The sequence below is a fragment of the Hydra vulgaris genome, chromosome 15 (genome assembly GCF_038396675.1).
Source record: "Hydra vulgaris chromosome 15, alternate assembly HydraT2T_AEP".
Taxonomy (NCBI): domain Eukaryota; kingdom Metazoa; phylum Cnidaria; class Hydrozoa; order Anthoathecata; family Hydridae; genus Hydra; species Hydra vulgaris.
The window spans coordinates 45,421,612-45,446,086 of NC_088934.1; the positions used below are offsets into that span (position 1 = coordinate 45,421,612).

General features: G+C 28.5%; 1 protein-coding gene across 3 annotated transcripts in view; it reads left to right on the forward strand.

The window, feature by feature from the left end:
- Positions 1 to 21,241, forward strand: part of LOC105847758 (uncharacterized) — a 44,742-nt gene extending 23,501 nt beyond the window's left edge. For 2 of the 3 annotated variants that reach the window (XM_065819874.1, XM_065819876.1), the window contains exons 4-11: positions 9,043 to 9,097; positions 9,165 to 9,209; positions 9,354 to 9,453; positions 12,784 to 12,863; positions 13,642 to 13,821; positions 15,014 to 15,079; positions 18,936 to 19,028; positions 21,138 to 21,241. In XM_065819874.1, coding sequence (XP_065675946.1) covers positions 9,043 to 9,097; positions 9,165 to 9,209; positions 9,354 to 9,453; positions 12,784 to 12,863; positions 13,642 to 13,821; positions 15,014 to 15,079; positions 18,936 to 19,019 — 610 coding nt within the window. In that variant the 3' untranslated portion in view covers positions 19,020 to 19,028; positions 21,138 to 21,241. The remainder of the gene's footprint in view (positions 1 to 9,042; positions 9,098 to 9,164; positions 9,210 to 9,353; positions 9,454 to 12,783; positions 12,864 to 13,641; positions 13,822 to 15,013; positions 15,080 to 18,935; positions 19,029 to 21,137) is intronic. The other variant, XM_065819875.1, reaches the window with a different exon arrangement.
- Positions 21,242 to 24,475: the final 3,234 nt, after the last annotated feature.

The window sequence follows — 24,475 nt, forward strand, 5'->3', positions numbered from 1 at the left end:
AAAAATACCTAGATCTCTCTCTATTACACTGTTTGAGAGGTCATAATTCATTCCATTTACATTTAATGTGTATGGTTTAACAATACCTCGAAGAACATTTTGATTGCCAAATCTCATCACCTTACATTTTTTGCAATTAAGTTCCGTACGCTAATCGTTGCACCATTTCACAATGTTGTCAAGGTCAGTTTGTATTTCTGAGTGTTTATCAAGGGAATCTTCTAGGGCTATTAATTTGCTACATTTTAAATGTGCAAATCATCAGCATACATTTTAAATGTGTTTCGCACAACTTCTGGCAAGTCGTTTATGAATCGGAGAAATAAAATTGGATCCAGAACTGAACCCTGAGGAACGCCATTGGTAACAGATACCCATTCTGAAAATGTATTACCAATAGTAACTCTTTGTTTCCTATTTGTAAGGAAACTTTTAATCCAGTTATATATTTTTCCTGTTATACCATATGCTTCAATCTTTTTCAATAACTTTTTGTGTTCTACTTTATCAAAAGCTTTTGAGAAGTTAAGATATATTACTTATAACGGTTTACCCTTTGCAGCTTTGTATGTAATGGTGTCAATTGTCTCAATCAAATGTGTTGTGCATGATTTGTTTGGAATAAAACCAGTTTGCCTTTTAGAAATAATGCTATTTAAAACTAAATGTTCTAGAATTATGTCCCAAATAAGCTTTTCGAACATTTTACAAATCAGAAGTTAAGGATATTGGTCTATAGTTTTCTGGTTCAAGTTTTGTTCCCCCTTTATGAATAGATGATATATTTGCAACAGACCAATGGTAAAAGACACAACCAGTGTCAAAACTCAATTTGAAAATGTAGATAATCGGATCAACAAAACCTTCTGCAGCAAGTTTTAAAACAAACGGACTAATTTCATCAAAACCCATCGCTTTTGATACATCAATACATTCTAACATTTTTAGTATTTTTTCATTGGTAATCATATCAGATAATATACTGTCATCACACTGATTTTCACATCTTTGCAAGAACTTGGGTATTGCTTGGTCATCATCTTTTACAAAGACTGACCTAAATTGCTTATTTAATATATTTGAAATGTCTGATATTTCAGTTGTAATTTGTTCTTTTTTATTTTTTATGGCTCTAATTTGGGATTTAACATTTTGTTTTTTATTTACGTAAGAAAATAAAAGTTTAGGTGGTATCTTTACTCTTTTTGCTAAATCCATTTCGTATTCTCAAATTGATCTTTTAATTTGTTTTTTAACATTAGCGCAAATTTTGTTGAATTCCTTTCAAGATTCTTGACTTTGCTGATACACATTCGAATAAATAGAGATTGTTTCATTATTGTTGCCTTTCTAAGTTTTGCATCCAGCCAAGGTTGGCTATTCTTTTTTTTGTTATTAAAAATAGGAGCAAACAATCGACAAGATTCATTATAAATATGTAAAAATAACTCAGCACTCTCAGGCTGATTTATCATGAACTAGCTCAACCCAGTTGACTTGTTTCAAGTACTTAATCATTTGTGTAAATTTACCCTTTTTAAAGCAAAACTTATCTCTTGTGAATACTATATTGTCACCAGAACTAGTAAAATATTGCCAAGTGATGTATTAATGGTATCTTCCCTTTTCATAATGACCTAACTGTGAACCACATTGAAGAAAATCTATGCAATTCAGATTGCAAGCTAAAACAAGGTCAAGGGTGTTAACTGCAGGAACAGAATCACTTTGTTTAAATTTTGGAAAGTTTACTGTTTGGTATAAAGAACAATCATTTAAAACTTTAATAAATTCATGCTCAGTTGAGTTTTCATTTAAATGAATTATTGAATCGTCATCTGTACGTTCTATATTAGGAAAATTGAAGTCTCCTACAACAATAAGATCTGTGTATTTTTTTCCACTTTTGAGTTATAAAGCAGTTTTGATTGAGTTTAGAATTGATTTTAAGTAATCAGCTGAAGAATTTGGTGGTTGATATATACAACCAACAATTAACTTAAAATTATTACATTTTATTGAGCACCAGAGTTGTTCAATATCTGTAATGTTAAAATGCGGATTAACAACTTCTATATTCGTAAGATTTTTATTTACATAAATGGCAACTCCTCCTCCAATTCAATCTCTATCTGCGTGCTATAGGTCACATCCATCAATGTTTTTCCGCTTCTAATGATAAATCGAAGGGGCTGGTCTAGATTAATATTGTGTTGTGAGTCTTCATTTGCCTCCTTTCTCTCTTTATTCAATTGTGCAAATTCAGCCTGCTCATCAGGAGTGCGATCAGGTCTTATATATACTTTTTTGTATACCTCAATTGTTAACAGTTCCTTTGCTGCAGACAACATCTCATTTCGTGCTACTTCATTCTCAAATTCAACAACTAATGATTCTGATGTATTGTTTTCCAAGCCAACTTTAGATTTTAGTCTGAATGTCGATTTTATTATTATTTGTCTGTTCAGCGAAGGTATTAATTCATTGACCACGTTCTCGTCATCTGTCATACGGTCCTTGTTTGTACTTTTTTGTGAGTTAGCCAAACGGACAATTACAACATTTTTAGGGTTTTTACTGGATAGTTTTTCATGACTTTTTGACACTTCGATGCTTGCATTATAAAGCTCGGAACCTGGTTTGGCTAATTGCTTAGCAATTTGGCTGTAATAAACAGCAGGTGAACTAGAAGTTCGTTTTTCTCTTCTAAGCTTTTCACTTTCTTGTTAAGTTCAGCTATTTCTGCATCTTTTTCCGTCAATTTCACTTCAAATAATTTAGTTTGTTTATTTAGTTTTAGCATAAAGTCATCCTTTAGCTCTTCAATTGCTTTGTTAATCATCAAAACCATAAAATTCTTTTGTTGGTTGGTGAGCTTAGTCATATCTCAATCCTCAATTTCCACCAATGAAATGAAAGAGAGACAACCAGTGCAAACACCTGTGGATTACTTCTTGTTGATACGTTGGTCTTTATAGGAGGGGTATTACTCTGAATACCAGTGGATTACCTCCCGGTCAGTGTTATTATTATATATTATATTAGTTATCTTATTAACACAAATACTGTAAGATGTTTAAATATGTTTTTTTAGATGTGTTTTTTTAGTTGTGCTTATATATAAATATACAGGCTTGCAGAGCCAGAACTGTAGCTGGGAGCCGAGGATCCGATAGTTTTTGCAGGAGCCGGAGCCAAGAAAAAGTGGATCCCAGCTCTCAAAAAAATTTTGAACTGAACAAATTTTTTTTTTTTTTTAATTTTAGAATAATTTTTGAGACATTTTTTTGGCGACCTCTGCACTTCATTCAAGAAAAACTCAAAATTCTCTAAGTCTCTAACAAATCATTTCATATACAATATAATGACTCACAAGTTTAGTCTAAAATGCCATCTCAAAAAAAAGGTCGCCACCATATATTTGCTTGTATTGTATTTTTAAATTTTTATTCTTGTGAAATAAATGAAGTGCCATATTTATTCTTATCTTCTGTCATATTTTTTTTTATTTCAAAATTATTCAATGACCCAAAAATAATCTTGTATTTTTCTTTTCTTCTCCTGCAATATTTAGATAAAGTTTAATATATATTTGGAATTTTTCTGCGTTTTCTGTTATTTGTAAATTGCAACCATGAGTGATAACGTAGAAGACGAGAGGTTATATGATGAACTGAAATAGTTTGCTTATCGCGAAGAGGACAACGTGTTTTTTTGTCAAGTTGACATTAGTGTAAGGGAGGAAGTCGGCAAACTTTGCGGTGCAACATGCAAAATGCAGTACAAGGGAAAAGAGAAACGGAAAAAAAAACCACCGCCAACATGAAACGCCATTTTGTCAATAAACATTTGACACTTTTGACAAAAATTATTGAGGCAAGAGAGCAGAAACTGAAGGCCGAAAAGGAAAAGAAACACACCTCATCTATTTTTGGAGGAAATCAGGGTTCGACTAGTGAGACAAGAAAAGTACAAGCACCCATCGATCGCTTTCTCAACAAAGTTACCATCACAATTTCGAAAGAGGACTTCAAGAAAGGCATGAACATGATGATTCTTCAAAATGACGTTCCCTTTAACCTATTCAGCAGTAAAGGTATCAAAATTTTGACTGGCAATTTGGCAAGACATTTTGGCTAGAAAGTCAACCAGGATTCTGCTTGAAGTCAAATCATGGCTTTGGCTCAACAAAAGCGAACTAAGTTTAAAACCAATCTACAGGGAAAGCTGGTTTTTCTGAAAGTTGACGGAGCTTCAAGACATAATCGAAGCTTTCTTGGCGTCAATGTGCAGTTCTTCATGGATAGCGAAATCACTCTCAAAACTTTTAAATGAATATTACTAAGAATGTGAACTTGAGTTTGAATTTAACATTTGTCAATTATGCGTTTTCAAATGTTGAAAACATTTAAATTTAAAAAAAAATTACTCAAATTTACAGGTTGCAATAATTGACAATGCAACCAGATGGTCCAGTACATTCAACATGCTCAGCCGACTTCTTGAGATGCGTGATGTCCTGTTTGCACTGGAAGCGGAATTTAAAACCCGTGACTTTATGCTTCTAAATTACGAGTGAAGGCAAATAGAGGAACTTGCAAAAATCCTCGAGAAACCGGCAGTCACAACTCAGCAGTTCCAGAGTCAGGATCCCACGCCTGGGAACTTTATTTACATTTGGGAAATTCTGAAGGAGCTAGATTCTGGTGAATTCAAGATGTCTGATTTTGGGAAGAATATCAGGGATTCAATGATGCATCGGGAATCACTTTAGTTCGATAATCCCTTTTTTTGTGCTGCTGTCTTTGTAGATGTGCAGTATCAATGCCTTCTTGTAGAAGAGCATCAGGTTTTATCCCAGTTTTCAATCTATTATTTTTTTAAACGAAAAGTGGAATTTGAAGTTACGTACATTTAATGAAATTCAAAATACTGTTTCATTTAACTTTACTTTTTGACATTCTCCTTTCCTCACTGCAAGAATATGATAGATTATAATTTGTTTGAAATTTAAAAACATTAAAAATGCTTTACAATGTTTCAGTTGATTGTTGGAGACACTCTGTGGAAGATCCAGAAAAAGCTCAATGACCAAACGAAGCTCGAAATCAAGGGGAGTGGAATTGGTCATCATGGAAATGACTCTAGCGAGAGTCATTTCCATGATGACCAATTCTGTGGAATTGAGTCTGTGGAAGATCCAGAAAAAGCTCAATGACCAAACGAAGCTCGAAATCAAGGGGAGTGGAATTGGTCATCATGGAAATGACTCTAGCGAGAGTACTGAAAGCGGTTTGGAAAATGAAAAGGAATCCACGGAAATGAGTCCCAGAAAAAAGATGCGAGTTTGAATGGAACGTGCTCGGAAGCAAAAAAGCAAGCAGTGCAGCCAAGAGGTTGTTAGTCATAAACAATTGGAGGAAAAAGAATTCCGAGAGGCTATTCAAAGTTTGACAAGGCTTGCTCAACAGATCATGAAGAAAAAGGATGATGGAAATTCGAAGTGCGAAACTGTTTTGGACGGAATAAAGCTGTTTCCCGAGTTGATCCAGAAAGCATGCCAGATTGCTTCTGCTCTTCCTATGACGCAAGTCAGCGTGGAGCGGGTGTTTTCTGGCCTAAAATTTCTGACTCCGGACCAAAGAAGTCATATGGAATCGGATTTGATTGATAGCATGGTTTTTCTTCAAATGAATAAAGAGTACATTTGGCTTTTGAGTGTGTATTGACAGAAAAAAAAATGAAAAACGTTTTAAATTTGGAATTTGATGCTAAAAAGGTTTTTTGAAAAAATTTTGTAGAAATGACCAGGCAAATGCATTAATTGCAAGTACAAAAGAAAGGGTATATGAAAGTGACTTCTTCAAAAAAATGTAATAGTTTGTTTTTCATTCATTAAAAAATTTATGAATAGACGGCAAGGTATACTTTTGAATCTTATTCTTCTATTGATGTTATGAGGAGCCGGAGCCAAGTTTTTGCTGGGAGCTGGAGCGGAGCCGTGAAAAAAATTGGGCAGCTCCGCAAACCTGTATATATATATATATATATATATATATATATATATATATATATCAGTATATGAATGTTTTTTTTTAAGCTAGTATTTTTTTATTATTTAGTATTCATATATAATAGTGGCACTAAAAATTGTGCGATGGTTGAATGCAATGATGAATCAACTTAATGCTTTTTTCCAAATGGAAAAACATTTATTACAAAAAAAATTAGAATAATAAACTTTAGCCTTGTTGGTTAACATCTTTAAAAGTTTAATTAATTAAAATAATTGAAATTATTGGCAGATAGTTGTTATTTAAATCGAATTTTCTAATAGTTTTATTTTATTACAAGTCCTTTTGGATCATCCATAAATTATGCAACTTAAAATTGAATTGTAAGCAAAACAAACAAACAAAAAAAGTTTTCCCTCTCAGAGTCTTATGTTAAACTAAAAATTAAAATAGCTGTTTAGCTTTAATAAAAATCACTGTACAACAGTGAAAATGGTCTACTTTTATTAATGAAATAAATTAAGCATTGCCAAATTTATGGACAATCCCATTCAAACAAAAAAAAACTCATAAATGCAATAATAGAGTACTTGAAAAAAGTATATAGAAAAGCGGAACAATTTTGTGATTGGTTGGCTATGGAGGAATGGCACACAATTCTATTTTTTTTATTATGAAACAAGAAGTAATCTCAAAAATATCTTTTTTAGATGTAACTCTACACAAAACTAATTCTTCAGTTAATAGATTTTTTTTATGAGAAATGGTAGTTACTCATAAAAAAAATCTATTCTCGTCTTTACACTAATTTTTATAGTTTCACTCCATTTTCGTAGAGAGTTTGTCTAATCAAATGCTCAATCGATAGAACGTTTAAAATTAATAGTACTAAACTTGGGTTTCACTCTGACATAAACGACCTCTTTAAAGTATTTCAAAGAAACATGTATCCATCTTGGCTCATTTCAAAAATATATGACTCCTATTTAAACAAGATTAGTTCAAATACTCTACCGCAACCAAAAATCAAAGAATCTTTGTCTTATTTTAAACTGCTGTTTTTGGGAAAAATATTTGATTCAACTAAAAAAAGACTGAATTCAATTGCCAAAAGATATTGCCATTCAGCAAATATTATGTTAGTATTTACCTCACTAAAAATTTCTTTTCTTCTTAAGATCCTATTCCTCTAGAGTTCAAATCATTCGTGGTGTATACATTTGTATGTGCGGGATGTAACTCCTGTTATATCGAAAGACTCACATATCTAAACATTTCAAGAGGGACAAAGAATCTCATATCTATAAACATCTCCATGCTAATGAAAATTGTATCATGCAAATAAGTTATAAGTATTTTTCTGTTTTAAATTCGAGCTAAAACTTAAAGAAAGTATGTTCATAGAATGGTTAAAACCTGGTATGAATAAATAGGTTAACCATGTACAAATGACACTTTCTGTATAGCTGCTATTTTTTATACATATTGCGTATCTTTTTAACCTATTCTTTTATTATTTCCTATTTCTTTAGTATGACATGATAAACTTTTTAATTGATTTTATTGTATTTTTGTAGTTATATCATTATTAGTTTGTATTTTTTTTATTTAATGCCTCTATAGGTATTTTAACAAATTTTAAATATTTTATTTTAACTGAGGATGACTAGTGTTAATCGAAACATGTATTTTTTTATTAATAAAATGTTTTAAAAATTAAAAAATTTGTCTTGTTTATGAAAATATATATTAGGAAATATATGAATATATATATTTAGGAACAAAAGTGGTCAGGAAATGGAGATGATAAAGGAACATTTTGTACAAATTTTTAAAATTAACAATCTTTTTATCTCTATTAAATGTAATTTAAAAATGCTTAACTATTTTGATTTAACGCAAAACCTTAACGATGGTTCTTTTACCGCATACCAGATAATATACTGAATTATATACATTTTAGTTCTAATCATCCACCAAGCGTCCTAGTCAGCTTTAAGGTAGTTGTAAGAGGTATAATGATAAGGGGATTCAGACGATAAAGAAGAATGAGATAATAGTTTTGGAGAGATCAAACTGTGATCAGAAGCACCTAAGAAACTGAGCACCTACTACGATTAGAAACAAGACATAAGTCGAATAGGGAAGGTAAATGAGTTGGAAAGTTGACTTTTTGAGTTAGGGGTTGAGAAAGGCAAAAGTTGTGGGCTGTAATGCCTGCAGAGTCACTGACATTAGAGCCAAACCATTCAGTGTGATGACCATTAAAGTCACTGACAACAACAATATTTGCTGATGGATAAAGAGAGAGAGCTTGGTCAATATGAGATAAGACTCAACAGAAGAAAAGTTGAGACTTAACTTGACATACTTTAAAAAAACTTTTTTTCTATATTATTATGATATTATATATTTTATGTATTTTGAGTCGACATCATTGAATAGTAAAAAATAACAATAAGCCTGTCACCTTTAATTTTAAAATTTAGCCTTATTACTAAAGATTCCTTGTTATATGGTTCTCTCTTAAGGGAATGATTTCAAACCATACAACCTTTACCTGAAGTTGTCAAATTTCAAATAAGTAATTTGTTTTTATTAATTAAGTTGTTAAATCATAGAATGCTATCATAGTTGTATCAGCCATTATGTTTTTGTAGTTCAAGAACAAATTAACAAACAATCTGCTGCAAATGCTACAGTAGAATTTAGCATTTAAGAGGGACCTAGTGTATCTTCTATAAAACTACATCAACTAAGAATTAGGGTTTCAGCAATTTATACTTTAATATGAAGAATTTTTACTGAGTGAAAAAAAATCTCTGTAGTAGGTATAGTGATAATAAATAAATAAAATAAATAAATCTGCTGCAGCAAGTAGTGAGATTTTTTTAAACTTTTGTTTTTTTATGTTTTTGATTAATTTTAGTAATTATTAGTTTTTTAAATTTAAGTATACTATACTATACAAGTTTGTTTGGAACCAATCTTTTTGAAATGTTTTTCTTAACACCTACTTTAATATCAGGACAGAAGAGAATGCTATGTTAAAATGTATTATTCTGCAGTTAGAAGATAATATGGTAATTTGATATTTTGTTTCTTACTTTTCAATTTATATGGTCAAAAAAATTTGTTTATCTTTTTTAGTTTGTCAATGGAAGCAGCACCCTTCAAGAATTTGAAAAGATTTCTGTAAACAAAACTATTTCCTTTTTTTATTTTATTAAATTTTTTGAAAATTTATTTTTATAAAGTTTATTTTTTATTTTTATTATTGTCATTATTGTTAGTTGCAAAATTTATTGTTGTTGAAATTATAATAAGTTTTTTTTTTAGTCTGTTCTTTCCTTAAACAGTAAAAAATACCCTTATCTTCTATTCAATGAACAACATCAGTTTGAATTACTTAACAAAAAATTAGATGCAGTGTTAGACAGTAAGTTTAAAAACAGTGAAATAATAGCAAGGAAGTATTATTATTTTTATTACTTTTATTATTATTGTTATTTTTATTATTAACGGGTGATGCGGAAGTTATCGGACAAATCCTAATTTCATTATTTGAGCATAATAATTAGTTTTTGTGGTTTTATGCGTAGGCATAAACGTTCTATAAAATATAAACTTTATTATTTGAAACACAATTATTTAAAATGAAGTTAAATGCAGCTGAATGAGAATCTTTTCGAAAGCGACTAAAATGTTTTTTGTAAATAAACCTAATATTAAAAAAAAAAAATCGTAAATCATTTTGAAAAGGAAGGATTTGCTTAAAGTACAATATATGATAACCTAAAAAGACTTAAAACTGTTCAATTGTTTTCTGATAGAAAGCACCCTGGTCGTCCGACATCCTGGACTAGAGAAAAGAAAGCCGAATTAATGAGACTTGTCAACAATCGAAAAGGGGTCAGTCAGAGAAAAATAGGTATTAAATTTGGTGTAAATCAATCGACAATTGGTCGTCACTTAAAAAAAATGAATATTAGATATAGAAAATGTGAAAAGACTCCAAAATACACTATAAAACAACAAATTAAGGCAAAGAAAAGAAGCAGGAAACTAGTTAACCAACCCTATAATACAAAATCGCTTCTAGTCATCGATGACAAAAAATACTTTTGTTTTGCAGGGGACAACATGCCTGGAAATTCTGGATACTACACAAACAACAAAAAGACATGCCCAGAAAGTGTTCGTTTTATAGGAAAAGAGAAATTTCCAAAAAAATTAATAATGTGGATAGCCATATCTGACCGTGGTATGTCCGAGCCATTGTTTCGCATTTCCAAGGCTGTAGCGATCAATTCATCAATCTATATTAATGAATGTTTAGAAAAAAACGAATTCTTCCATTTATTCACAAGTATCATGGAGACTTAAACTTTTTAATTTGGCCAGATTTAGCAAGTTCTCATTATTTTAAAGATTCTCTAAATTGGATGGACCAAAATGTCTATTACGTTGATAAAAAATCCAATCCCCCAAATGTGCCTCAAGCATGACCAATTGGAAATTTTTGGGGACATTTGGCACAGAAGGTTTACGAGAGAGATTGGCAAGCTTCAACAGAGCAAGTTTTGATTGATCGCATTAAACTAAAACTACAAGAAATTGATTTAAACTTTTTACAGTCGCATATGAAAGGCGTCAGAGCAAAATTGAGATCAATTGCAGATGGTGGTGTTTTTTCATATAAAAAATAATGTTTTTATTAAAAGATAAATGCTTTATTTAAAAAAAATATAATAGTAGTTTGTTTTTTTATTTATAAATAAGTTATTGATGTTTTTATTTTGTCCGATAACTTCCGCATCACTCGTTATCATTAATATTTTTATTTTCACAAACATTTAAAATTGTATCAGTTAAAATAGTACTAAAAAACTAATTGTTATATAGTTATATATACAACTACTATTTTATATAACTACTGCATTGTTTTTTTTATATTTTTTTGTTTAAGGTAATTAGTTTCCATGACTTTCATAAAACTAATAGTCTTAATTAAATTATTTAATCATGTTTAATGTATTATTTCATTTCTTAGTTTTTTAGTTATTTTTAGATTTTAGTGACCAGAAAATGACATGTTTTAACTAAAAACAAAAATGGGGAATTCAACAAGATTTATTAATTATGATTTTTTTTTATAATTTTTTTCATAAAATAATTTTCATAAAATTATTTTTAAAATTTGTATATAATTTCTCTTCCTTTGAGACTCAACATAAGATTTTTGAAACATTTTTTTTGATATTATTCGGGACCAATTTAATATTTCAGGGTCCATAGCAACCCCTAGAAATATTTTTCCTACAAAATATTTTTAAATCCAATGTTATTTTATTATATAGAGCACATTTAGGGGGTGCCATCAGATATTTTCAAAAAAAGTTGTTTTTAGAAACACTCTAATATATATATATATATATATATATATATATATATATATATATATATATATATATATATATATATATATATATATATATATATATATATATATATATATATATATATATATATATATATGATTAAGTACAACAGCTAGTCAGGTTTTTATACCATAAAGATTTAACTTGGCAACAATCTTCCACATCAAATGGCAATAGCAGATGGAAGCTGGTTAACAAAAATGATGCTAAAAAACACAAAGGAGTTTTATTTTTCAATTGCCTTTTTAATAGTTTCTAAAGAAATGTGACTCATGAACATGAAAGATAAAAAAGCAGGTTTCGGAGTATCTTTTACCTATAAAAAAATAATATGGTCAAAGTATCCAGTGAAAACATCTGCTTTCAACCGATTGTAGTTGTCTTGGCTGTCTGGTAAATCTGGCTTTGCAAAAACAAAAAATACGGAAAAGCAAAAAATGCTGGATAAAAGGTTGAAGGTTTCATTAACAATATAAATCCAATAAATGGTAACCCAAGGTGATAAAGTAAATGTAAACTAAAGGGTAATGGTTCCATTTGCAACATTGCCACGCAAAATTAAATTTATGGAAAAGTGTTTCCTCAAATGGAAAAGTTATTTTTAAAAAAGCACTGGTCAAACTGGTAAGCTATCTACATAAAAATGTTTTATAATATACAGTCAAAAACTAAATTTTATTCTAAAATAAGACCAATGTATTTGATGTATATAAAGTTTCCACTTGTGTACAAAAATAAGAATCGAAAGTATATGCAGACCATATAGAGTTTTGATATTTATAAGAGAAAATTCAATGTTAATGACTTTTCTATTTATAAGATATATATTCATATATATATATATATATATATATATATATATATATATATATATATATATATATATATATATATATATATATATATATATATATATTGTTGTGTACAGCTCTTCTAGAAATTTATTCTAAACATATTGTTTAGCTTTTTTAGTTAGAGTTAATAATACAGTAGTTAGCTTGTTTAGTAGAAGTTTGTGAAAACAGTTGTTACCTATTTTAGAAGAAATATGTTGATTTATATGACAAAATAATTGAAGTTTTTTTCACATACTTTATTCTTTCCTTTAATAAAGTTTATTAAATTTTTCATTTTGTGCAGAATAGATAATAGGTTGCTTCCAATAAATCCGTAAGAAGCGGCTAACATAAAATGAAACTTTTGAACATGTTATCTTTTTTCATTTGCTGTCTTCTTATAAGAAGAAATAATTTTTACAAAACCTTTTTTTAATATATCATTTATTATATATTTTTTAATATTATTAATTATATATTTCTTTTAAACAGAGTTCAACAACAACATAAAGAAATTACAGGATAAAATAGATGAAGAAAGACTAGTCTGTAAATCATTAAAACAATTCAAGGTAAAAATTGTTTATATCTACTAAAGAATAACTTTATAATAATAAGGATGTATTTATTTTACTACCAAATTACACCAAAATCTATTTCATAAATGTAAACCTATTTTAATAAAACATACTTTGAAAAGTAAAAATTCGAATGCATTACTGCCACATGCATGGTGAGGTTTGATCTTTGGCTACCACATACATAATGAGGTTTGATCTTTTGCTGCAACATAAATTGTGAGGTTTGATCTTTTGCTGGCACATAAATGGTGAGATTTAATCATTGGCTGCAACATAATGGGTAAGGTTTGATCTTTGGCTGCCTCATACATGGGGAGGTTTGATCTTGTCTATAATAGTTGTTGTTTTTCTAGCAATAGTGTGTATTCAAATAACTTGTAGCAATAGTGTGCATTTAAATAACTATATTATTTAGTTATTACAATACTTACTACATTACTAAATAATTCTAATATAGCAAGTATAGCAAACAAAGCACTGAAGAGTATATTGAAGACTTGAAGAATTTCTCAGACATGAAGAATTTCTCATCATATTTGCTCTAAGCTGATGTGATTTAAACCAAGCTAAAAGTTGCAAACAACCATGAAGTTTTATTAAAATTTTATATTTTTTTTTTAAACAAATAAGGGTTATATTATTTTGTTATTATAATTCAATTAACTAAGATCTTTATGAAGTGAATTGCACAAAAATGGATACACAATACAAAATATTAATTTTATATAAATTCATAGTTTTACTATTCTTATTGCATTTTATTTTTCAGCATATTGAGTTTGATGAAAACAAACAAAAGATTGAAAATTTAAATAATCAGATTCAAGTAATTCAAAATGGCAGTCAAAAAGAATACAAATCATTTCAAGATAGTCATGAGAAGAGTCATTCGTTAATAATGTCACAAAGAAAATTGAATATTGATCGCGTTAAAACAGGTTTTTGTCAAGTGAGATTTTTTCTTTTGTTACTTTTTAGTTATAGGTGTTATATATGTGTATATATATATATATATATATATATATATATATATATATATATATATATATATATATATATATATATATATATATATTTTTTTTTATCATCTATGTTTTTTTCAAAGTTAATTTAATTTTCTTAAATTCAATTTTATCACTGGTTTTATATATACCATCATCTCTATTTTTTTAAGTTTATTTGATTTTCTAAAATTCAATTTTATCACTAATATTTGGAATATCTTCATTATCAATAATTAATTTGTTTTGTTGTTTATTCAGCAAAAAAATGATGTTTGACATAGTAAGCATTAATGATAATAAAGTTACTGTTCAACTGTCTCTGAACTATCTTCTTTTTTTTTTTCCAATATAAATGAAAAGAACTTAATGTTCAAATCAGGTTTACAACATTTAGTTTATACATGACTCTTGTTAGACAAGCAATTGTGTTAAGAAAAACAGCTAAATTGCTTATGAGCACAAAATACTCCACTCCTAATCACTCCTTTAATAAAAATGTGTGTATCATAAAGTTTTTATAGCAATTAACTTTTAAAGGGAAAATAACTTGATAAGTTTAAAAAAATAAATAAACGTTAAATAATTCAGACATAATCAGGAAACTTTTTTTACTAACCAATTACATGATGTTTTACTCATATAAGTTATGCATAAGCTGAATAAGTAAGTTAAGTATAAACTGGATAAGTAAGTTAAATTTTTTTTTTTTAGAATAAGAGTGAAGCCATAAAAGTTTTATAAGTCTAAAAAATATTTTTAAAAAAATCTCAAACTAAAAAAGAAAACATACGCAACTAAACAAAAGATAAAATAATTTTATACATAATCTGTTTCGAGAATCAAATCGACATTTTAAAGTTTTTTCTTTTTACTTTTATTACATTTTTTATATTTTTCATACAATTTTTTCTTATTTTTATTTTAAATGACTGAATTTTTCATTCTACAGTCTGCGTTCTATTTTTTTCTATTAGTTCTCTTCAGGATATTAAAAATAACCACAGTTTTTCATATTTACTTTCCACATACTTCATTTTTCTTTTTATTTAAAATTGTTTTTATTTTTCGAGTTTTTCTTTAAATTTTCACGGTTAATGCATTGTTTTTTCAAGGTTGAGCATTGTTTTTTTTGTCTAGTTAGTATCCTCATCTATGTTACCTGATGAGATGCGCATGGCAAGAGAAAATGTCTTGATAAAAAAAGTATGCTTTAAAAATTGTTTCATGGTTTGGATAATATTGTTTAATTTTTCATAAAATATTATAATTCAACACAGCACAACAACCCACCACAACAAGGGATTAGGATTCCAAAGTATTAGGACACCAAGAAATTGTAATTTATATTATTTATTTAAATATTTTTTTTTTTTTAGTATCTACTTAATGTTTAATATAGCTTTTTATACTAGTTTTAAGTTACAGGTAAAATTCCTATTATCAATTATTATCTTTATTCTTGATTTCAGCCCTCCTAAGATGGTCTTACTTTTTTATCAGCTTTGATTTCAGCCCGCGTGAGATAGTCTTACTTTTTTTTTGAACTTGTACACTATATTTATATTATCTTAAGATCTCCATTACGAGTAAAAAATCTTTCAATTCGAATTTTTGTTGTAGTATTTACCTAAATTCACACTTAATTAATATTAATTCATGTGCAAAGAATGTGGATTGGTTTTGATTAGATGGAGTAAATTAAGTAACTCCTACTTTGAGTATTGTGAAATTTAAAAGTTTTTTTATTCAAGTAAGAGTAATGTCATATAGTAACAAATTTAATATAAAAATAGTTATTAAAACATAGTTAAATTTTTTGTTGACAAACCTGCTATATATGATATATATACAATATATCTTAGATACTATATATCACGTCTCTATTTATAGCAATATATGTTGACCTGGCTGTGATCAATGAAACATGTAGTTCACTTTTTACATGTTCTGCTGCTTTGTAACTTTTTTTTGGCAAAAGCTGGGAAAAGTTAACTTTGATATAAAATACTTGCCAGCTATAAGGCTCTTGGTTTATTCAAGTTTATAGATAATATCTCATTGTATGAATATATTTATTATTTTGTATGAATGTATAAAATTATTTTGGGCAAATATAAAGTTCATCCTGACTACTGTTTTTTTAAAAAACCTCCTAGCCTAAAATTTTATAGGTAAGCAAAGATAAATTATTTTCTCAACTTGTAGTTCTTTTTCATCTAATAGGTCTTAAATTGTCTTATATTGTTCCCTGCCTAAGATGATGAACACTGAATTTTTTTGACTTGACTCATGGGGTTTTGTTTGTGTCTGTTTAATTTTGTTGTGTCCTTGGTTTGGTTATGTAACTCTTTTTTTTATTTCCTAAAGAAGGTGCAACTCTAAAACTCTACTCAATGATACTGATTCAATGGTTGGCTGGTAGAAAAGTTTTTGAAAAGCTTTGGTAGCTAGGCTTCTGTTGTCAAAGTTTTTTGTAATTTGAATATTTTTCTACACCTTGCAGTGCACCTTGCACAACTTTCCTATCACAGTGCTCCAAAATTTTCTTTCCGTAAATATTTAAGAATGGCTTAAATAAATCTTATTTACATGTCTGCTGTAAAAAAAAGTTGTTTCTACTTTTAAAAACTCTGAAAATTGCTCTGAAAACCTAATCACCAGTCTACTCACTATTATTTGGTTTTTCAGTCCTCAATTTACAAACTTCTAATATCTTGTCGTGAGCCCAACGATTTTCTCTCTGAAAATCAATACTTTTTTTGATCCTTTTTTCCAATGCTGATTTGTTAACCATATAAACATAAAGGTTTTATTGTGCATTTGATTAATGCTGTGAGTCAAGGTCTATTGCTCTTCACATATGTTGGTCTTTTTCATAAGTTTTCTCTATATGGTGTATTTGGGAAAAGTTATGGAGTTTTTTCTTTATAATTTTTTCTAAAGTTATAATATTATGTTTGGAAAAAGTTTCTCATTTGCATATTTTAAACACTGAAAAATTTTTAAAATGTTCAATATTTATTATATTATTAATTAGTTAGATTATATTATAATATTAGTTATTACAATATTGCCTATCAAAGCCAACACTCTTTGATTGCTTTATCGATGCCAACACTCTCTGATTGCTTTATTAATGGCAACACTCTAATTGCTTGGAGGGGGCATTTGAGCTTGAAAAGGATCTCACTTCTGCTACAGCATGGGGCTCACAGTGGCTGGTGAATTTTAATTTAAATAAAACCCAATTTTTTTAAGCCAATCGTTATCGCAATAATTTAGATCTTCCTATATTTATGAACGGTAATCTACTCAATGAGTCATCTACCCTTCATCTTCTAGGACTAAATCTTACTACCGATCTTTCTTGGAAACCATATATCAAATCTGGTGCAAAATTAGCATCTGCTAAGGTTACATCTCTTTAATGAGCTCGACACTTTCTTACTCTGGATTCTATTCTCTATCTGTATAAATCTCAAATCCGGCCTTGTATGGAATACTGTTGCCATATCTGGGGCAGATCTAATGATGCCCTTTTTCTTTTAGACAAGGTGCAAAAACGCATTGTAAACATAGTTGGACCTGCTCTTGCAGCCAACCTCCAACCATTATCACATCGTCGTAATGTTGCTTGTGTTTTTCTTTTCTACAAATACTATAATGGGTATTGCTCTAAAGAGCTAGCGTTTCTTGTGCCATCTACTAAAATTCATTCTCCTGTTACTCGTCATTCAATTAAGTCTCATCCTTTTTCTGTGACTGTTCCTAAGTGCTCCAAAAACTCTTATTCTTCTAGTTTTTTTCCTCGAACATCAGTCCTTTGGAATTTGCTTCGTTCATCTTGCTTAACTGATTCATATAATTTGCAATCCTTTAAGTCGTCTGTCAATCGTTGTCATGCTCTACAATCTTCATCTTTTCTCTTCCAGTAACTTCCAACTCTAATTAGTGGTTGGAAGCTTGTTGGAAGTGAAGATGTTTAAAAAAAGGAGAGAAAAATATTAATTTTATATTATATTGTAATATTTAGAAGTAGTAACTTTTTAAATGCTTTGAACAGACAGCTAAACATGAATAAATGTGGGAGTGCTAAGAGCTGACTTGTAATGTATGTTATATGTTTATATATCTTATATTGGTGAATGACGACAATCTTACAAAGTCCTCTACTTTAAATCTTCACAAGTTATGGTTCATTACTAATCTCTCATGGAAATCAAGTTATGCAAACTTGGTATCTGTTAAGGTTGCCCTTCTATTAAACTGGCCATTTTTTCACTCCTAATTATGTACCTCTATAAATCTCTTATCTTCATTGTACGGAATATTGTTGTCATACTTGAGCTGGTTCTTCTAATGAGGCTCTCTCATTTAGACAAGGTCCAAAAGCACATTTTAAGTGTTATTACACCTACTCTAGCTTGGACACTAGAATTGTTGTTCTATTGTCGTAAGGTTGCATTTCTTTCTTGTTTCTACAAATACTACCATGGTCACTACTCAAATGAGCACTTGTTCCATCAACAAAAATCTTGCGTTATCATCATTCCACAAAGTTCACTAAGCATCCGCCTAGTGTAACTGTTGGTTTGTGATCAACATATGTTATATTTCTTATACATTGGAGCTTTAAATTTTTCTTCTATTTTCATGTTTTCCTGATTCTTATTTATTTCAGTTTTTTAAGTCTTCTGTCAGCTACTTTCTTACTTTTTAACTTTTTTTCTTGTTTTCTATTAATTTGCAACTTAATTAGGCATTGTTTGCAGCCTTTATGTGAGTTAATTTATTTACTTAGTTGTTTTCTGCTAAACATTATCATTATGCTGTTATGTTGATGAACACTTCTATTCTGACTTACTGAGTCTTCTATGTTGCATACTTTTATAATCGTTTACTACTTATCAGTACAATGCATAATGATTCAACATATCAATTGGGGTTCCAACAGGCTATCCTACTATTATTACTTTTTCTTGCTGTTGAGCATGTTGCAGATTTGTTTTATTTTAATCAATTTTTTTTTTGGTTTTATTTTTTTATTTTTTGTTGATAGGAACTTGTAATTCACAAAAATGAGACTGATCTCCTTTTATCTGATATTGCAGTGTTAGAGCAACAAATTCATGATCTTCGTTAGTATTATCAGGTGATATTTATTTGACAATGTTTTTTTTTTAAACTATTTTATTTTAAATGTTCATAATATACATATTTCACTGGTAGTCTAGACTGCAAATTGATAGCACCTGACATTATCAGCAAGTAATTCTATTATTTATATTTTAAATTTACATATTGACTTCAATGTAAATTTTTGTTAAATGTAATTTTTGTTAAATTATTTGCAATTTAAAAGTAAAAGGATTTAAGTAAAAAATTAGGGAAATAATTTAGAATAATATAAGATATAATATAAATAGAAAAATATGTATTTTATAGAATATTTAAAACATTAAAAACTATTAATTTGTTTATCTGCCTGATGTTTTGCAGATTGTAAAAGCATATTACAGCAATACCTTGAAGTAGAGCACGCAAAGCCTCTTAAATAAAGAAACGTTTTGCAAATTATATACCAATTTAGAAACTTGAATTAAATATTCTTTGATGTATCAAAAATAAGTTTTTTTACAAAACATTGTTGATATGTTATTTGGACAAATTTACTAAAAATATTGTAGAAATACCTAATTTAGGACAAACGGTTGTTTTTTTTATGATTTAAAAAGGTAAAAGCGTGTGATAGATTGTTTAAAAAATGTAAAAAAGTGTAATAGGTTGTTTAAAAAACTCTTTTAACAATGTAACAAAAAGTTGATCAGACATTGAGCGTGAGCACTGAGGTTATGTTGATGCTATATTTGTATCAGTTTTGTATATTACTTTTAAAAATTGTGTAAAACTTTAAAGTTTAACCTTATTTGTCATTATTCCTTAGTATTTTTTAAAGTTTTAAAGATTTTCACAAGATATTGTAAAAACAATAAAATTTTGAAAATATTCTTATTTTGATATTAAGATAAAATCATAAGGACAACTGTTCATCTAGATTTTTTCCTTGAACAATTTTCATTACTTTTATTCCCATAATTTACCGGTAAATTTGCCTGTAAATTTTAAAAAACTAAATTTTGCAGTTTTTGTTGAAAAAAAAGACGATATTAACTGTTGAATAAAATATAAAAAATTCAAAAAGCTTCATTTTATCACGTAGTGCTTTGTTTAATGCTCTTCCGTTATTATTTTTTTCCTGAATCGTGTAATTTACAGTACTTTAAGCTTCAAAGCACTTTCTCGCTTTTTAAATCTTTTCTTTGTTTTCTGTTAACTCCCAACTTCCTGTTGGGAGTGAATTTATTTAAAATAAAACTTAAGCTAATCTGAGCGTTAAGGACTTAAAGTAAAGTTAGTTAAGTTCACACTCACAGAGCATTTGCGGATATGATTTTAAGGATTTGAATTAATGCCAAATTTTGCAATTTTGAGTTACAAATTATTGCCTTTTTGGAATTTCTATTTTTCATTTATCTTTGAACTATTATTAGGTTCCTTTGAAGCAAACTTAAGCTCTTCATATATATATATATATATATATATATATATATATATATATATATATATATATATATATATATATATATATATATATATATATATATATATATATATATATATATATATATATTATATATATATTATTTTTAACTAAGTATCATATCAAGTTCTGATAAAAGAATATTATAAAATCCAGTCAAAACACTTTTTATATTATTCTTGCTACTTTCTTACCCTACCTGTTTCTACTTACACTATTAAAACTATTATTAGAATTATTACTAATGCTACTTCACTTATTTTTTCTTAACTACGTGTTAAAATCATGACTTTAAAAGTTAAAAGCCTACTTCTTTTAATCAAATATCACAGCGTCTGTAAATATTTATTTTAACTTTTAATAAAAATATATAGTTTTCTTTTTACTTTTCTTAGTAAGAATTGAATTTAATTAGATTAAGTTAGAAGAAAAAAAACGAGTTCTACAAAACTGTAAACCTTGTTTCTACACCCAAAGGAATTCCTCGCCCTAAAAGAAACTAAGTTTAGGTGTATAAACCCTTTAGAACCCTAAAGAACACATTTTATAAAAAGCCATAAGAAAGTTTTAAGCTTCCTCTACGTTAAAATCTTAAACGTTAAGGAAGTCCTGTTTCAATGTCTAAACCAATAAAGTGAAAGTAAATATTTTTGTGTTTAGGTTCTTCAAATTAGGCACGGGTAGTAGCTGAAGACCTATGATCTCTTAGCGACAATATGCTGGATGATTTCCTTTTTTTAATTTTTTTAATGTTACATTTTTCATTTTATTTGTGTTTCTTATTTGTTATAAATACTATACATATATGTATGCCAGTTAATGTATATACACTCCCTGCATGTTTTACCTATATAGGTCAGTCACTAGGCTTTGCTAATCCCTAAATGATTCAGCCGATGAAGCAAAAATAAAAATTATATAAAAAAAATATAATTAAGTAATAAAAAAAACTCATGTAGTTTAAGTTAATCTTATCAGAAAATACAATAAATTTACATTTGGCAGCATATTAAACCGTAAAAACAGTCTAACAGCATATTACACTGTAGTTAAAACCGGTATTAAGGTAAAGCGTACACGTTGCTTTCGACAAAAATGAAAATTTTCCCCCAAAAAAGATACCAAAAGTTTTCGGTCACTACTTCACACTTTGCTAAAATAAAAAGTAATTGCAAAGAAACTCGAAGTGCAACATGGCGTTAGCGCCCTATACTTCTCTAAAAAATTTATGATAAATATATGAGGAGCTACTAATCAAAACTTGAAATGTGACATTTATATATAACTGAGAAAATTAAATATTTATGATTATAACAAATTTTTAAAAAGTCTTGATGAATATTATAAAAGTAAAGAAATAAAACTGGTTCTACTGAATAAAACTATTATCCTCTCTAATATAAACTGAGCTTGCATTTTTTACATTATCGATTGAAAAATGGACAAAGCATATGCAGGAATTAGATGGACCTGACATGTTTTGAATTGAAAACACGATACAACTTTGAATTTAATATCTTGTTCGTATGTCTTAGGATGCTTTTAAGTCTTAAAATATTTGCTGTGGTTATGTTTAAACTAAAAGAGAAATATTGAAAAAAATTCTTTATTTTAGTTTTACAATTAGTACAACTTTAATTCTTATATAGTTCTTCATCCAGACAATCAAATTATCTATTTTTATAAATTCATTCAAGTCGTAAAGCATAATATAAATGCAAATACCAATGGCAAGAAAAAGACATAACTCGTGTTATCACTAAGCCCCATATACCTACACGATAAATGTGAAATAAACCGTTACTAGGGATTTGAAGTCAAAGTCCCTATTTTACCCGGAGTCCGGAATCTTGCCCGTTGTAAAAATTGTTGATGCTCCGGGATTTTTTTAAATTTTAAATCAGCATATAAATCGAGGGCTTAGAGCCAGAACGGCGTATGTACACTTTTCAACATTTTGAGAAAAAGCGATTTGAAATCTTCAAAATCATAAAAAATCTAATTCGTCACGGAATTTCAGGTTTTTTTGACATTATATTATAAACATAAAATTCCGTAACGAATTAAATCTTTGATGCATGATTGTAGATTTCAAATCGTTTTTTCTTGAATGTTGAAAAGTGTACATACGCCGCACAGTGGAGTATTTGTGTGACAAAATCGCTTAAAAAGTCAAGAAATCAAGTTCGCATAAAAATCTTATTAACTTTTTTATTTTCAAGCTAGATAATTGCTTCATTAGATTATGTAACAGAAAATTCTCGATTTTTCCTTTTGTCGTATTTTTGTTCAGAACGTGGTGTTGTTATTTGAAATTTCGTGGGAAAAAAAAATTCAAAAATTTATGACATTTGCTATTGCAGCTTGTATTATAATATTGTTCAGTATTGAAAAAATAAACGGCTAATTATGGCAGAGGAAAGTATGACCTATATTTTAAAAAATTACATTAAATTTCTGTTGTTATTGTGCATAATATAAAACGTTTTTATGATGGGCTATTTGAGTTTTAATTTTTATATAAAGTTATAAGATAATGTTTTTGTTAACAAGTATGGTCTTGTCGAGTTATAATTTTTTTACGAGCAATAACTATAGGCTGTAAACAATCAGATACTTTTGTAAAGTTATCCGCCAACGTCCGCCACTTTTTATTTTAACGCTTAAAAAATAGTGTGTAAATTATTTCGTAATATACGCAATCTCGTAAAAAGTCTTGAAATAGCTATAAAATAAATTCTTGTTGTCTAATTTTTAAATATTTTTGTACAAACTTAACCAAACTACGTAAATCTTAAATTGTATCTAATTTATTAAACTATAAAATCTCAAACAAAAAAATATATTTTATTTGTCGTTCATTAAGGACACACCACTATGTATTACTTATTTTATTATTTATCATGTAGATTCGACAGTAGTCAAAAAGTTGTTCACTAAAAGAGAGTTACATGAAATAATGAAAAATTGTAAAGGTAAAAAATTTGATGAAAAGTTATCGTTGTTGGAAGAACACCTTATAACAGTTATGAAATATCCAATAGATCAAAAAAGTACCATACCAAAAATTTTAAAATTCCTTAAGAGCGATTTCAAGAAAAGATGGATAGCTGCAAGTTATAAACAAGAAAGTTTCATAAAAAACAATAAACAATGGCTCAAATCAAACATCGAGCTACCTTATTGGTCAATAAACATTCGACAGAAACCTGGACGACCATCAAAATCATTTATAGAACTAAGTGATTGCAGCAAGCGTCTAAAAACAATGGATTTGCGCAAACAGGTATCTGTTGATGAGTTGACGTATGCAGCCAGAATGAGCCAGCACACTTCAGGAAATACCGATGTTTCAAAATTTATTAAAGATATTACTGTCACGCCTACCAGAGCAAAGAAATACCGAAAAGCATTAAACTCTGCTTTTAAAAAAGTAACTGTCAATAAATTAACACCTCAAGAGGCACTGGCACTGTTTGTAGAAGGCGATTTTACCAGAAAACAGTGGGAACTTATTTAAAGTAAAAACAAAAATGTTTACCCCTGCTACTCAATAATACAACAAGCCAAAAAAGAATGTTACCCTAATAAGGAATCGATACAAGTAACCGAAACAAAAGCTGAAATTCAACTACAAGCATTACTTGACCACACCACATTACGCTTATATAAATATGCCTCAGAGGTTGTAGAAAAGTGTTCAATTGAAGAACAGAAAAATATGGTTTTAATATCAAAATAGAGCTGTGATGTATCGCAACAAGCAAAATTTAAGCAAAAATTTCAAAACAACACCGACAGTGATGCAAATATTTTTCAAAGTTCTTTAGTACCTCTGAGAATGATTGTTAAAATTGACGGCCAACAGGAAAAAATCATATAGCAAAATCCAGTAACCTCGTCTCTAAGGTTCTGCAGGCCCATTCGAATACGTTTCATTAGTGAATCTAAAGACATAACAATGGACCTGATAGAGCACGTAAAAAACCAAATAAGCA